Source organism: Narcine bancroftii, chromosome 7, assembly GCF_036971445.1.
Source record: "Narcine bancroftii isolate sNarBan1 chromosome 7, sNarBan1.hap1, whole genome shotgun sequence".
Taxonomy (NCBI): domain Eukaryota; kingdom Metazoa; phylum Chordata; class Chondrichthyes; order Torpediniformes; family Narcinidae; genus Narcine; species Narcine bancroftii.
The window spans coordinates 64,021,050-64,038,423 of NC_091475.1; the positions used below are offsets into that span (position 1 = coordinate 64,021,050).

Sequence of the window (17,374 nt, forward strand, 5' to 3'; positions counted from 1 at the left end):
ACTGCTTGTTTTCCTAACTTGCCTAGAGAATGTCCCATCTCCATTCAGAGATGGAGATCCCTTCCCTCATCACTTCTTTCTCTTCTCCCCTCCCACCTGTATGCACATGTAACCTTGAAGCTGCTAGTCCATGCTCCTCCCCCAGCCCCTTCCTCCCTCCTTCCTCCTCCCCAGCCCCTTCCTCCCTCATTCCTCCTCCGCCAGCCCCTTCCTCCCTCCTCCTGCTCCTCCTGTGGCCCCTTCCTCCCTCCTCCTGCTCTTCCCCGGCCCCTTCCTCCCTCCTCCTGCTTCCTCCCAGCCCCTTCCTCCCTCCTCCTGCTCCCCCTCCCCCACCTTTTTATTCAGGCACCTGCCTGATATTTCTTATGACTGACAAAAGGCTCAGGCCAGAAATTGTGGGTTACCCTATGATGTTGGGTAACCTGCTGAGTTTTGTGCCTTGTACTCGACCCCAGTGTCTGCAGAATTCCTTGTTTAACTTATCTTGACGACTCTTTACTTCCCATTTTACTCTCTGAAGATACTCACAGCAACTTTATAAGCAGCCTCGATGTAAAATACAAGATTCTGTATAAACGACACTTCATCTAGTGTGAAAATGATGCGTAAACCTGCGGAGAACACAATATCACATTAATGCAGTTCAGAGCATTTCTTCCACTTCACCACAAAGGGCCATTTTCAAACCCACATTCTCAAGAATCAATTTTGAAGTCAGGCGCTTTGAAAATAATTTGGCACCTGGACACAGAGGCGTTGACAATGAAAAGATATCGACCTAACTTTTGGCACTCCTGAAAAGGTGCCTTTTACTTTCAAATAAACAAGAAAATCTGCAGATGCTAGGGTTGAGTGCAGTTCCCTCAAGTGTGAAGGTGAGACAGATGGAAATGAAAAGAGGCAGAGTGGGCAGAAGGACAGAATGTGGAGATTGGGGAGACTGGATGCAGCCTGGGACATCATTTCATTGAGCACCTTCGCTCTGTCTGCTGTAAGAGCGAGCATTTCCCAGTGGCCAACCTTTTAAATTCCATACAGACTTGTCTGTCCATGGCTTTGCCCTGCTAAAATGAGGCCACCTGCAAATTGGAGGAACGCCAGCTTATATTCCATCTGGGCAGTCTCCAATCAGACGCCATGAACATGGATTTCTCCAATTTCCATTAACCCCCTTCCCCCCTCTCTTTCCCTATCCCTGTCACCTTTTCTCCAGCTCTGCACCCCATACCTTCTCCTACGAGAGATGCTCTTCTTATCCCTCTGCCCTCTTCCCCTATCACTTCTCAACTTCTACCCTCCCACTTGAATCCTCTTACCACGTGCTCCTCCTGCTTCCCTTCCCCCCTCCTTTTCATTCAGCTACAAGCCTGATTTTTGATATTCCTGATCAAGAGCTCAGTGGTGACAGAAGAAGGGTGGGTGCAAGTGTCGCGCTTCTTGCAGTCACGGGGTGGATACCACGGGGATGGTTGGTCGGAAGGGATGAGTGGGTAAGGGAGTCATGAGGAGCAGTCCCTACCGAAAGCAGAGAAGACAGGGGAGAGGAAGATGGGTCTGGTAGTGGGATCCCACTATATTTGACGGAAATTTCTGAAAATATGTATCCATACAAAATCATGAGAGGAATAGATTGAGTGAATGCAGAGAATCTTTTACCCAGAGTTGGGGAATCAGTAACCAGAGGACATGGGTTTAAGGAGAGGAGGGAGAATTGCCTGAGGGGGTAACATTTTACATGGTGGTTGTGTGGAATGGTCTGCCAGAGATGGTGACTGAGACAGGTACTATCGCAATGTTTAAGTTGAATAGATACATGAAGAGCATAGGTTTTGATAGATTCCAGCCAAATGTAGTGTGGGTAGATCATTTTGGTCCATGTGGGCAAGTTGGGCGAAGGGCCGGTCTCCACACAGCGTGATTATGATGAGGTGGTATGTGTGGACAAGGGGAAATCCTGTCCTTATTGAGCCTTGGGGCAGAAGGGCCTAGAGCAAAGTGCAGGAAACATAGAAGGTGACGGGTGAGTTGATGACAGCGGAGGGGAAGCTACATTTTCAGGAGGATGTGTTGGAATGGAAAACCTCATCTTGGGTGTATGTACAACAGAGAAGGAGGAATTGTCTGAAAGGAATAGATCCCTTACAGGGACAGAATGAGAATGTGGAAGACTAGTCAAGGTAACCATGGAAGTTAGTGGATTTATGCAAGAGGTCTGTAGATAGTTTGTCTCCTGAGATGGAGACAGAGAGAAAGATTTCCAGAGATAGACCAAGAGATTGCCAGAAAAGTGGATAAAGTTGATTACCTCATCATGGGTGCACGAGGCAGCAACAACGTAGTCGTCAATGTAGCAAAGGAAGGGTTGAGGAGCCTTGACAGTTTAGGCTTGTAGCATGGATTACTCTACAAAGCCAATAAAAAGACAGACCTAGCTGGGACCCATGCAAGTTCCCATGGCTGCTCCTTTACTTGGAGAAAATGGGCTGAGACCACGGAGACCTTATTGAGGGTGAATACAGGTTCAAGTTCTGCCAAGTGGAGGAAGGACCGCTTGGGTTTGTCATTAAGGAAAATGCAGAGAGCCTTGTGACCTTCTTTACAAGGGATGGAGGTGTACAGTGACTGGACTTGCATGGAGAAAATCAGACAGTTCAACCTGATTACCCTTTACTTCCTATGGATGATGTGTGACCTGCTGAGTCTCCAGCACTTTTGTCTACTGTACTAGACTCCAGCTTCTGCAAAGTCTTTTGTTTAATGCTAAATACCTTTGATACATGAAACCATGTAACTATCTCAGAGAACCAAGGAGACTGGATGCTGGAATCTCAAGCGAAAAAAAACAAATCTGGTGGAGGAACTCAGTGGGTCGAGCATCAGGGGAGAAAAGAATGATCGATGTTTTAAGTAGAAATCTTTTATTGAGACTAGGTCAAGGGTTCCGACTCAAAATGTTCCCCATTCTTTTTATCCTACTAAAACTGCTCAGTCCACTGACTTCGTCCAGCAGATAAGCAAGTAAAGGGGAGAATTACCAAGTGAATCCGAGGTCAGGATGGAAGTTGGCAACAAATTTGGTAAGGTTGACAATCATCTCATGGGTGCAGCAGGCAGCACCAAGGCTGTCATCGATGTAGTGGTGGAAGAGTTGAAGAGCCTTGCCTGTCTCGGCTTGCAGCGTGGATTGCATCCTCCAGCAGATTGTGTTTTGGACCATCTATCTCATGGCTTTGTGAGAAAGTCGGCAAACCCACAGGGGAGTTTTTTTCCCCCAGAAGCCAAGGCAATACTTTCTCCAGCCAACATCATTGAATCATTACTCCACTTCTGCTTGTGGGAGCAAACTGGATTCCCTCCATTATAACTGTGAATATTTCAAGACTAATTTACAGGTTGATTGGACTGTGCTTTGGATTGTTACAAGATTGTGAAAGATGACAATAACTCTTTTTTTCCTCCCTGTTGAGTTAGTGACCTGGGATGAACACCCTAGCTGTAAATATGCATTGCAATCTTCAACATCGAACAATGAATTACAGCACTTCCCGGTTTAACATTTCAAAGCCAACTGGAATTACGTTCCCATTGCAATGAACTATCGTGTTGGGTAAAAAAATCTGCAGATGCTGGGGTCAATTGCAATACCCAAACTCAACAGGTCATGCAGCATCCATAGGAACTAAAGGGCAGTCGACATTTCAGCCTTTCATCAGAGAGCTCTCGCTGTTCATTTACTCAGCTGTTCAAAGCCATTTGTTGTTTCTGTGGGTTAGCCAAAATAAACATCATTGAATACACTCTCATTTATTCACTAAGGGGATTAAAAATATGTCATTATAAAAAGGGCAGAGAAAAGATGCAGCACCATGACCATTACAGTATCAGTCACTCCTTGAGTCTTGGAGAGATACATCTCTGCTCAAACCCAAAGCCAGAGGATAGTTTACGAGGACCTTGTCCTGGACATCCAGAATGCCTTGGAAACAGGGGATTCCAGAAAGATCAAACTCCAAAAGATGTATGGATTTGTTGAAGTTAAAAAAAAGTTTAATGAGCAGGCTGCCAAACTACTTCATGAAATGGTTCCAATCACTGCAACTTGGGAACAACCTTGACACTAAAAGCAGGAGTGTTCTCACCCGATGCAGTCATCTGTGCTAGAAAGAGAAGGTAGAGGGACGTTGCGTCCACCTGGAGGTGACCCCATTCATTGTCACCAACCACCGTGCCACATGTGGCTGTGTTGTACTTGGCGTGGAGCGAGTCCTTCGTGCTCTGGCTTTGTTTAAACTTTTCAACTTTCTCCATCTAGGAGCAAATACATCACAAATGAGATTGTCCCAGCAACACATTCACTGATAGGTTTATGATAGAAGAGTACAGCACAAGAACAGAATCTTTGGCCTGTGTGTTTGTGCCGAACCCAATACCCAAGCCAAACTAAAACTCTGCTGCTTGCACCTGATATTTCTCCATATTCACGTGCCTTTCAAAAACCCTCTTAAATGCTAATAATTAATTCTTTTATATTTGTGTAGATATGTGATTTGTGCTGCATGTTGTGTATGTGTATACACCGTGGTCTAGCTGTATATATAGTCCGATGATAACTATAAACTTGATAAGGTACCACACAAGAGATTCTGGATAGCGTAAAGCAGCCCAGAGCTGGGGGGGACGATGCGTTGACATGGATTGGGGCTTGGTTAACAAGGCAACGAGTTGGGATAAATGGGTATTTCTCTGGTTGGCAATCAGTGGTGAGCAGAGTGCCACAATAACTGGCCACGATGTACACAGACCACAAGACAGCACAGGAACTTCAACCCACTGTTCTGTGCCGAACAGGATGCCAAAATCTGCTGCTTGCACCTGATCCATATTCCTCCATCCCCTTCGTAGTCATGAATCTGTCCAGAAGCCTCTAAAACACAATGGATGCTGGAATCTGAAGCCAAACACAATCTGCTGGAGGAACTCTGTGGGCCCATCCACTAGCCCGGCATCCTGTTCCAGGCACCCACCATTACCCCTGGCACCCAAACACCCATCAACTACCCCTGGCACCCTGTTCCAGGCACCCATCACTACCCCTGGCACCCTGTTCCAGGCACCCATCACTACCCCTGGCACTCTGTTCCAGGCACCCACCACTCTCTGTATTAATTCTCCACATATCTCCCCTAGACTTCCTCCCCCTCTCCTTAAACACATATCCTTGAGTGTGTGATATTTCCATCCTGGTGAAAAGACTATGACTCTCCACCCAATCATCATTTTATAAACCTCAGCCTCCAGCGCTCCAGAGAAAACAACCGTTTGTCAAACCTTTCCTTAAAACACATACCCTCTGAACCACACAACATCCATTTAATACAGAAATAACAATCCTATATCTGATTTTAGATTCCTTCTTGTCCCTGTGGTTGGTAATAAAATACAAAATGTTTACCATGGGGGAAATGTACCCAGGGGAACTTTTCTTGTTAGCTATTTCAGACTATTGTCACATGTGAGATGAAAAGCTTAGTTCTGCGAGCTATCCAGGCATCACACAATTATTGCCTCTCCAGCGCCATATTGAATTGAAAATTCACAGAAAACTACATGGTAAAGCAAACTAATAAGATTAAACTTGGAAAGGGACAATATTTTTCCACATATACAATCACCATGTTTAAACACCATCTTTACATGCGACACTTGCTCAATCAACACTTTAGCGCTTTCTCCTTCTTTGCCTTCTGGGATCTCTAACATAACTGAGCAATGACTTTGATTCCCAGTTCCAAAATACCTGTGTCATCTCCCTAGTTCCTGATGAAGGGCTCAGGCCTGAAACAACAACTGCCTATTGCTTTCCACAAATCGTGCCTGACTCACCGAGTTCCTCCAGCACTTGGTGTGTTTCTCCTGCTCCCTAGCATCCTTGCTTACCTGCATCACCACCCCTCCACTCCATTGATTCCTGGGGGAAAGCAGTAATTTTCACACAATGTACACTTAGGGAAACATCACTTATTTAGTATTTCAAACTCTCTGGCTATGTGCGCCATCATTCTCCAGTGGAAGCTAGTGGCATCTTGTAGTGGAAATGTGTGCAATGATCTTCTCCATGGCCACCAGCATCCTCATCTCCAGAAACCCAGAATCAAATAACATTGTTCTAAAATATTTTTAGCAATGATGTATGAGAGAGTTTGCATAAAATAATCTTGCACCAAAGATCATCATAAATCTCCATTGTAATGTATGTCAAAAACTAATGTACACCTTGCTCTGCGCTGCTTAATCAAGAGCATGAAATTGTCCAAGTCTCACAATATTGTGCTTTTACGAATTGCTAATAGAAACCAGATAAATGCAAACAACATACCTGCCTTATCATGCACTGAAGCAGCCCTCTCATTAACTTCACGACACTCTGTGGAAAGAGAACATCAATTCAGATCTTCACACACACAGATCTATGGTTGATAGAACATATGGAACAGTATGCACAGGGGCAGGCACTTCAAACCGTGATGTCTGCACCAAACATGCCTAAGTTAAATTAAATCTCTGTCACTTCCACCTGATACACATCCCTCCATTCCTTGAATATTCATAATTACCAATTTACTGTCATACACCTTGTTGCACTGAAATTTTTACTTGCTTCTGCTAAATAAGTACTTCAACAAAAATGCTATAATAGTATACAATATGTTAAAGACACAATAAATATACAAAAAAGACAAATTTTCAGTTATATTCATGCAAAAAAAAGTGACTTGATGCGGAGAGCCCTTTGGGGTATCAGAGCAGTCGCTGATTTGTGTACCAAGGGAAAGTTCAAGAGCCAAATAACTGTTGGAAAGAAACTGTTTTTGGAGTGAGAGATGCTGGTCTTCAGATTTCTGTACCCTCTTCCTGAAGGTAGCCGTCAGAAGGGATTGGAACCAGGGTGACGGGGGTCTTTTATGCCGTAGGCTGCCTTCTTGAGGTAGCGCCTCACATAGATGCATTCAGTGAATGAGAGATCAGGGCCTGTGATGGACTAGACCTTCTGCAGACTTCTACATTCCTGGAACTTGAATTCCCAACCAAGGCTGTGATGTAATCAGTCAGTATATTTTCCACAGTGCCCCTGCAGAAGCTTGACAGCAGCACATAAACAGGTCCATTCAGCCCTTCTGCCTATGCTAAATCAGTTTGGGTTTTTTTGCCTTGTCCCACTGATCTGCACCCAGTCCATACATGCCTAAGTTAAATTAAATCTCTGTCACTTCCACCTGATACACATCCCTCCATTCCTTGAATATTCATAATTACCAATTTACTGTCATACACCTGTGACACTGAAATTTTTACTTGCTTCTGCTAAATAAGTACTTAGCCCTCCATACATCCCCCATTCATGTACCTGACCAAATTCTTCTTAAATGTTAAAATGGAGCCCGCATTCACCACCTCAGCTGGCAGCTTGTTCCACGCTCCCACCACTCTCCATGTGAATAGGTTCCTTCTCATGTCCCCCTAAACTTCTCCCCTTTGACCTTATCGCATGTCCTCTGGTATGTGTCTCACTTGTGTGGAAAAAGCCCATTTACTCTTGTCTATACCCCTCATAATTTTAAATATCTCTATCAAATCTCCCATCATTCTTCTAAGCTCCAGGGAATAAAGTCCTAAACTGTTTAATCTTTCCCTGTAACTCAGTTCCTGAAGTCCAGGCAACATCCAAGTAAATCTCCTCTACACTCTTACTATCTTATTGATATCTTTCCTGTAGATCAAAACCGAAAACAATACTCCATATTTGGCCTCACCAATGTCTTAATACAACTTTACCACAACATCCCAACTCCTGTACTCAATAATTTGATTTACAAAGGCCAATACGCCAAAAGCTCTCTTTACAACCCTATCCTCCTGTGGCAACACTTCCAAGGAATTATGGATGTGTATTCCCAGATCCCTCTGTTCTACCGCTCTCCTCAGTGCCTGACCATTCACTGTTTACATGATTTCTTCGTTTATCCGACCAAAAGGCAACACCTCACACTTGTCTGCATAAAATTCCATCTGCCATTTTTCCAGTTGGTCCAGATCCCTCTGCAAGCTTTGAAAACTTTCTTCAATATCCACAACACCTCCAATCTTAGTGTCATCTGCAAACTTGCTGATCCAATTTACCATATTATCATTCAGATCATTGACATAGATGATAAACAGCAATGGTCCCAGCACCGATCCCTGAGGGACACCACTCATCACAGGCCTCCAGTCGGAGAAGCAATCATCCACCACCACTCTCTGGCATCTCCCATCCAGCCATTGTTGAATCCATTTCGCAAGTTCACCATGAATACCTAGAGTCTGAACCTTCCTGACTAATCTCCCATGTGGGAACTTGTCAAAGGCCTTACTAAAGTCCATGTAGTCAACATCAGCAGCCTTTCCTTCATCAACTTTCCAGGTAACCTCCTCAAAAAACTCTGTTTGGTTAAACATGACCTATCACATGCAAAGCCATGTTGATTATCCCTAATCAGTTTCTGGCTATCCAAATAATTGTATAGCTAATCTCTTACAACACTTTCCAATAATTTACCGACTACTGATGTCAGGCTCACTGGCCTATAATTTCCAGGGTTACTTTTGGATCCTTTTTTAAGCAATGGAACAACACGAGCTACCCTCCAATACTCCAGTACCACACTTGTGGGCTAAGGACATTTTAAATATTTCTGCCAGATACCCCACAATTTCTACACGAGCCTCCCTCAAGGTCCGATGAAATACCTTGTCAGGCCATGGGGATATATACACCCTTATTTGCTTTAAGACAGTAAGCACTTCCTCCTCTTTAATCTGTATAGGTGCCATGACCTCACTGCTTGTTTTTCTTACTTCCCACACACCTCTGTGGCTGTTTCTTGTGTGAATACTGATGAAAAAAAAATTAAGATATCTCCCATCCTTTTTGGCTCCATACAAAGCCAACCACTCTGATCTTCAAGGGACCATTTTTGTCCCTTACTATCCTTTTTCTCTTAGTATACCTGTAGAAACCCTTAGAATTTTTCTTCACATTGTCTGCCAAAGTAACCTCATGTCCTTTTCATGCCTTCCTGATTTCTTGAGGTTTTTCTTGCATTTTATATGCTCCTCAAGTACCTCATTTGCTCCATGTTGCCTGTACCTGTTATACACCTCTCTTCTAAACCAGATCCCCAATATCCCTCGTAAACCAAGGTTCCCTCTGCCTGCTAATTTTGCCTTTAATCCTGATAGGAACATACAAACTCTGTCATCTCAAAATGTCACCTTTGAAGGTCTCGCACGTACCTCGCACATCCTTGCCTGAAAACAACTTATCTCAATCTGCACATTCTAGATCCTTTCTCATTTTCTAAAAATTGGCCTTTCTCCAATTTAGAATCTCAACAGAGGCCCAGACCTATCCTCCATAATTCTTCTTTCTTTGGCTTGGCTTCGCGGACGAAGATTTATGGAGGGGGTTAAAAGTCCACGTCAGCTGCAGGCTCGTTTGTGGCTGACAATGGCATTATGATCACTGGACCCAAAATGTTCTCCTACACATACCTCTGTAACCTGTCCTGTCTCTTCCCTAATAGGAGACCCAGTATTGCACCCTCTCTTGTTGGTACCTCTATATATTGATTTAGAAAACTTTCCTGAACACATTTGACAAACTCTAAGCCGTCCAGCCCTTTTACAGTATGGTGGGGGTGTGGGTCCCAATCAATATGTGGAAAAGTTAAAATCCCCAACTATCACAACTTTGTTTCCTGCAGCTGCCTGCTATTTCTCTACAGCAGGGGTGTCAAACTCAAATTCACGGAGGGCCAAAATTAAAAACTTGGACTAAGTCGAGGGCCGAACTAAATATTTATTGAAAATTTTCAACATCTGCATGTTTTCTCTTCTTTCAACATATGTAATGTTAAACTTTAGGATATAACTTTAGGAGGATAATATTACAGGTCAGGAGTAGGTAGCTCAAGTTCACCCTTTGCTTGACCTGAGGGAAACATATTTGGTCCCTGTGGAGATGTAGTCAGCATTCACAGGCTGTGTCCATTTTGGCCTGCATCAGGACTCAGCATTTCCTGCTCACTCCTCAGGCTCTAGGCCTCTATTCACCCTCGACCCACCATCCGTCTACCTGACCAGTCCTTTACCCAACCTCTACTCACCCCTCACTCCACTCGCTCTGCCTCTACCCACCCCATCCTATACACGCCCCTCTACTGCCTCTCCCCTCAACCTGTTCCTCCCTCTACCCGTCTCTCACCCTCTAATCACCCATCCCCTACTCGCCCTGCCCCTCCCCTTTTACCTCTTCCCTATCCACCCCTCCTTCTACTCATCCCTCCCTCTAACTGCCCCTTGCACCACCATAACTTCCCCTGCCCATTACTCCTCACCTACACCCTCTGCCCACCCCTACTTACCCACCCACTCAGGCCCAGCGCGCTACCGATCAGCCTTTGCGGACAGCCACCATCTCTCTCTTCACGTGCAGGGCCGAACCAGCCGTCCCTGGGGTCCGCGCGGGTGCAAGCGCTGAAGGCCGTGGCGACCGGGAGAAGTGCGCTCGCGCTGTGGAAGGGCCGTCCGGTGCCAGTCGCGCGGGGCTCGCGCTGCCCGGGGGCCGTGCGCAGCCTGCCATGCCTGTCGCGCCGACAGGAAATCACAGGCGCTCGCCAATCCGCCGCACCGCTCGACAGGTGGGAGAAGTGACTGATTGTGCGGGGAGCCTTCCAACTGGCTTGCCGGCTGATGACATCGACAGACTTTTCGTGTTACAATGGGGAAGGATGTACAATGAAGGGGGAGGATGGTGGGGGTGACATTACCAAAAAACAGCATCGGCTCTCGCTGCAGGGCAGGCCACCTCTAATACATTTTTGAAATGATCTTGCGGGCCAAATATAATTATATCGTGGGCCAAATTTGGCCCGCGGGCCAGAGTTTGACATGTGTGCTCTGCAGATATCCTCCTCCAATTCTTGCTGACTATTAGGCAGTCCATTTATGTGGTCATATCTTCCTGTTCCTCAGCTCCCCCCATTTAGCCTCAGTGGACCAGCCCTCTGGTTTGTCCTCCCTAAGCATAGCTGCGATATTTTCCCTGACGAGAAATGCCACTCCTCCCTTTTCCATTCCCCCTCCCCCCCACCCCGTTCTATCATGTGTAAAGCAATGGAAGTCCAGAACATTGAGCTGCCAGTCCTGCCCCTCCAGCACTAAGTTTCACTAATGGCCATAATGTCATAATTCCTTGTCCTAATCCACACTCCAAGCTCGTCTGCCTTTCCTATAATACTCCTTGCATTGAAATTGATGCACTTTAGAACATTTCCACCATGTTGATTTCTAACAGTGTAATTTTCACATCGTCTGTTCCCTCCCCCACTCCTCTATCTGCTCTGGTCCTCTGGTTCCCATCCCCTGCAAATCTAATTTAAACCCACCAGAGCAGCACTAGCAAACCTTCCCACAAGCATATGTCCCCCTCCAGTTCAGATGCAAACTGTCCTGTCGGAACAGGTCCCACCTTCCCAATGATCCAGAAACCCAAAGCCCTCCCTCCTGCACCAAGTCTTTAGCCATGTGGAAGCATCCTCCTATTTCTAACCTCACTAGCACATGGCATAGGTAGCAATGCTGAGATAACAACCCTGGAGGTCCTGTCCTTCAACCTAGTGCCTAATTCCCTGAACTCTCCTTGCAGGACCACCTCACCCTTCATACCCATGACATTAAGAACCACAACATCTCGCTGCTCACCCTCCCTCCTAAGAATGCCATGAACTCTGAGATATCTCAGACCTTAGCACCAGGGAGGCAACATACCATCCAGAGTACTCAACCTCTTCTACAGAACCTCTTATCTGTTCCCCGAACTATGCAATCTCCTATCATTACAGCTCGCATCTTCTCCTGCCTTCCCTCTGTGCCAGAGACCTGATCATCGTGGCTTGAGCCTGGTACTCGCTCCCCCACCAATAGTATCCAAAATTATATACCTGTCATTGAGGGGAACTATCACAGGGGTGCCCAGCACCCCTCTCCTATCACCAATCTACCCTCCTTCTGCCTCTTTGGTGCGATAATTTACCTGTAACTCCTGTCTATCACCCCCTCTGCCTCCTGAATGATCCAGAATTCATCCGACTCCAGCTCTAATTCCTTAGCACGGCTTGTCAGGAGCTGCAGATGAATGCACCTTTCACAGATGAAGTTGTCAAGGATACTGCTGACGACCTACATTCTGCAAGAGGATCATTCCCTTGCCATGGCTGCTATTCCCATTGTCAATGACTTGAACAAAATATGCTATCTAAAACCTGCCCTTACCTGGGCCTACCTACTGAATCCTTTTTGTTCCTTGAAATGGGTGATCCTTTCTTATTTCAACTCCTACTATTCCTCAACTCTTATCTGTTCTCACTAAAGCCTGTTCAGCCAAAGCCTTACAACCAACTCAGTCCACTCTGACGATGACCACCCCTTCAAATCTCCTCAGACTTCTTGGAGAGGACAGGTGTTAGTGACCTTCTTCAGGGTTATTGATAAGGTTCCCTCTATATGCTGGATCCAGGAGAGCTCCTCTAATATGTGGACTCCCAGGAACTTGAAGTTCTGACCCTATCCACCTCAGTCACATACACACAGATCCCTTACTTCCCAAAATTACTAATCAGCTCCTTGGTCTTGGTGAATTTTAACCTGCCAGGTTCTCGATCTCTATCCTGTATTCTGACTTATCATTTTCTGTTTCTCATGCAACTGACTAAAAGGCCACAAACACTATTACTGTATCTGCTTCCACCCATGTTCCAGGCACTCACCACTCTCCTGGTAGAATATATGCCCCGTCATCTCTTTTAAACTCCAACTCCTGCACCCCTCCCCCCCACCAACCACTCTCCTTCAATGTATGTCCTCTCACATGAAATATTTTTACCTTGGGAAAAAGATTCTGACTGTCTACCTTACCTATGCCCCGAATAAACTACTATCAGGAATGAGATTAACTGTCATATTGATTCAACCATTCAAAGTTTGACATTGTCAGAAATGTAGCTTGAAATGAAAGAGTGCAAGGCTTAAAGGTTAAATTCAGAAGCAGAGGGCATCACCTTAAAATTAAGGTTGGATCAGTGACAAGGTGAAATCAGGAAGTATTTCCATACACAACAGAGTGAAAATGTGAAATTCCTTCTGCAAACATGAAACAAAGACCAATGAACACCCAACAGTTCTAGCAGGGACTAAATACTATAATCTGCAACAAAACCAAATCCAGTGAAGTAGCAGATGGAAAAGCTTTGCTCCCAGAGGAACTTGATGCCTTCTCCATCTGATTTGACAACAGTAACAGCAAAGAACCACCCCTCACATCCCTTGATGATCCCATTTTGTCCATATCTGAGGATGATGTGCGTGCTGCCTTCAGGAGAAGGAATCCAAGGAAAGCATCTGGCCCACACAATTACCTGGCCGAGTATTAAAAATCTATGCTGACCAACTTACTGTTACGAGCCCAAAGGACCCCAAAAACCAGCAGCAATAGACATTCACCAAGACAAGTGGCTTTCAAAACAAAAGTTATTTTTAATCAACTTTAAACATGAAAATAGAATCAAACTTAACTCTATACTTATACTATACTCTATACTAACCCAAATTACCCCCTTCTAATTCTAAGCGCGTGTGTAAATTCAAGAAAAATTCTTTGGCTCACAGTTCAATCTCATTTCTTCTTCTTCCAAGTTCTCTGGTTGCAGGCAATCACCATACTGTGCACAGAATTTAACATGTATAAAGTTCACCAGGCTTTGGTGCTTGAAAGATAAATGTTTACCACTCAGGAAGGTTCTTGTAGGGTTTGCAGAGAGAGATTTGTTGTTCCAGGACTTCCACAACTGAGGTACCACCATTAGTCACCTCAATGTCTCGCTGATGAAACTTGCCTCATCAGGGTTTTTCAGATGGTAGCCTCTTTCTTTCAGGTTACAACAGAGCTCCTTCTGTTCCTCTTATTCCAAGAGAAACATCAGACAGATAGCACTTCCAGCCATCCACTGCTTTTGGAACTTTTCATCAGTTCTTCCTGGATTGCACTGTGTCACATACACACCAGCTGAGAGGGCTTCTCTTCTCTCCCTCCCTCTCTCTCCAACTGAAACTCTAAAGAGGACATGTGACTCATGATTTGCAAAACCCCCACCTTCTCCAGCAAACAACAGGAGTTCTTTCTTCTTCTCAAGTTGTTATCTTAGGTAAACAATCCAGAATTGACCTTTCTGTGAGCATTTTGCGAAAGGGTACTGATAGACAGCATGACTCCAACAAGACAATGGTCAAGCATTTTATGACATCAGTTCAATTAACACCTACTTGCGAAAGGTGCTTACATTCTCCAAGAGATCCTGCAATGTGAATTCTTCAGTCTTTCAAATAAGATCTGTTTTAAAATGTGTGTATATATGTGACCTACTCTAAATCTTATAAATTCTCCCCAAATATTAATATTGTTACATTACCAAATGTATTCATGGTATCTACCAGTTTCAAGAAGAGTGTGGTAACCTGCCTTAATGACTAACACTTACATCAACAGTGATGAAGTGCTTTGAAAGGCTGGTGTTGAAGCATATCAGATTCTGTCTGAGTGGTGACATGGATACGTTCCAGTTTGCCTATAGTAGAAACAGGTCTACAGTGGTTGCCAACTCTCTGGCTCTACACAAAGCCCTGGAACACCTAGACAGTAAAGATGCATTCATCAGGATTCTCTTTATCAACTACAGTTCAGCATTTAACACCATTGTCCTCTCAAAACTGATCTGCGAACTCCAAGACCTGGGACTCAACATCCAACTGTGTAAATGGATCATGGATTTCCTCATGTCCAAATGACAATCAGTGAGGATTGGTAAGAACATCTCCTCCACAATCTCCATCAGTACCAGAGCACCACCACAGGGCTGAGTTCTTAGTCCCCTGCTCTACTCACTTTACACCTACGACTGTGTGGCTCAGTACAACAATAACACCAACAACAAATTTGCTGATGATACCAGGTAGTGGGTGGCATAACGGAAGGGGATGAGTCAGCATACAGGATGGAGATTGAAAACTTGCCCAAATGCTGCAACAACAACTTTGCACTCAATGTCACCAAAACTAGGAGCTGATTGTTGACTTCAGGAAGGGAAAGCCAAAGGTCAAATTCAGTGATCATTGGGGGATCAGAGGTGGAGAGGGGGAGCAAATTTAATTCCTTGGGAGTCACCATTTTGGAGGATTTTTCCTGGACTCAACACTCCAATGGCATCGTGAAGAAAGCACATTAGTGCCTCTACCTCCTCAGGAGTTTGTGTAGGTTTGGTATGACACCAGAAACTCTGGCAAATTTCTAAAGATGTGTTGTGGACAGAGTCAATATCACTGAGCATAAAGCCCTAGAAAAGGTAGTGGACACAGCCCAAGACATCACAGGCAAAACCCTCCCTACTATCAAGAACATCTGTAGGGAACACTGCCGTCGGAGGGCAGCATCAATCATCAAGGATTCACACCACCCAGCACACTCTCTGCTCCCCCTCCACCATCAGACTCCTCAACAACAAACTCAATCAGGGGCTCATTTAAGGTCTTTGACTTGTCTGTATTGCACAGTTTGTTTACATTTGTTATCTGTTTACAGTTTTTTTATTTGTTCACATGTTTATACTGTGTACAACTTGTTGCACTACAAAGAAGTGGTAATTCTGCTTCACCACAGAAAAAGAATTTCAGGGTTGTATGTGATGTCATGTATGTGCTCTGACAATAAATCTAAAATCTGAATCTAAATAGAATAGTAATATCTTCCACCCCAGGCTAACATCAGGGTAGCACTGGAGGAGCTGAACACATCCTGATGCTTTCCCTACCAATGTAGGGGACTTCAACCAGGCCAACCTGAAGAAGTCTCAAACAAACTACCACTAAAATCAGAGGAGCAAACAGACTCAACCTCTGCTACACCACATCAAGAGCCCCTACCGAGCCAACCACGACCGCCTATTAGCAAGTCTGATCACCTGGCTGTGCTTCTACTCCCGGCGTACAAGCAGACTGAGGACAACAAAACCAGTAGTGAAGACAATGAAAATATGGTCAAAGGAGGCTGAGGAGAGCCTTCAGGACTGCTTTGAATCAGTGGACTGGACAATATTAAAGAACTCATCCTCAAACTTGAATGAATATGCCAGAGCTGTCAACGACTTCATCGAGACCTGTGTGGATGAGAGTGTGCCCACACACACATACCCTAACTACCTCAACCAGAAGCTATGGATGAACCAAAAGATCCACAAGCTTCTCAGGACAAGATCAATGGCATTAAAAGCTAGTTATCCATATCTCTGCAGCAAGTCCAGGTACGACCTGCAAAAGGAAAGAGGTAATTCCAAGAGAAGCTAAAGACAGAGTCAGACACTCATCAGCTATAGCAAGGATTGCAGGCCATCACATTCTACAAGGCGAAGCCTAACATCATAAATGGCTGAGATGATTCACTCCCTGATGAGCTGAACACATTTTCTGCTTGCTTTGAAAAGGAAACCTCGACGGTACCAAAGAGAATCCCTGCAGAAGCTGATGACCCTGTGATCGGTCTGCATCATGAAGCCAACATCATCTTTCAAGATGGCGTACCTGGCAGGGTCCTGAGAATCTGTGCAAACTAACTAGCTGGAGTGTTTACGTATATTTCCAATCTCTCTCTGCTGCTGTCAGAGGTTCCTACCTGCTTCAAAAGGGCATCAATCATCATGGTGTTCGAAAAGAGTAGAGGGAGCTGCCTCAATCACTGTCGCCTGGTAGCTCTCACATCTACTGGGATGAATTTCTTTGAGAGGTTAGTCATGGCCAGAATTAACTTGTACCCAAGTAAAGATCTGGACCCAGTGCAATTCGCCAACTGCCACACCGCTCCACAGCAGACGCAATATCATGGGCTCTCCACTCAGCTCAGGATCACCTCAAAAACAGCATACGGCTGCTCTTCATCGACTACAGCTCAACAAATTTGCCGATGACACCATAGTTGTCAGCAGAATTACAGAATTGAGGAAGCATGCAGAGGGTGATGGATCAGCTGCTTGAGTGGTGTCACAACAACCACCTTGCACTCAGCGTTAGCAAAACTAAATAATTGATTGTGGACTTAAGCCTGGGTATTAAGGTGGCAATGCACAGGACAGGAAAAGACTACAGAGACTTGTGAACTTAGCCTGCATCATCAAGGGCATCAGTCTTCACTGCATCAAGGACATTAACAAGAGGCAGTCCCCTAACATAGAAG

General features: G+C 44.9%; 1 protein-coding gene across 4 annotated transcripts in view; it reads right to left on the reverse strand.

Moving 5' to 3' along the window:
• LOC138738973 (phosphorylase b kinase regulatory subunit alpha, liver isoform-like) overlaps positions 1-17,374 on the reverse strand; it is a 207,767-nt gene that overhangs the window by 145,608 nt on the left and 44,785 nt on the right. For all 4 annotated transcript variants that reach the window (XM_069890252.1, XM_069890251.1, XM_069890248.1 and 1 more), the window contains exons 4-6: positions 6,377-6,424; positions 4,140-4,308; positions 529-611 (exon numbers count right to left, since the gene is read on the reverse strand). In XM_069890252.1, the coding sequence (XP_069746353.1) occupies positions 529-611; positions 4,140-4,308; positions 6,377-6,424 (300 nt within the window). The remainder of the gene's footprint in view (positions 1-528; positions 612-4,139; positions 4,309-6,376; positions 6,425-17,374) is intronic.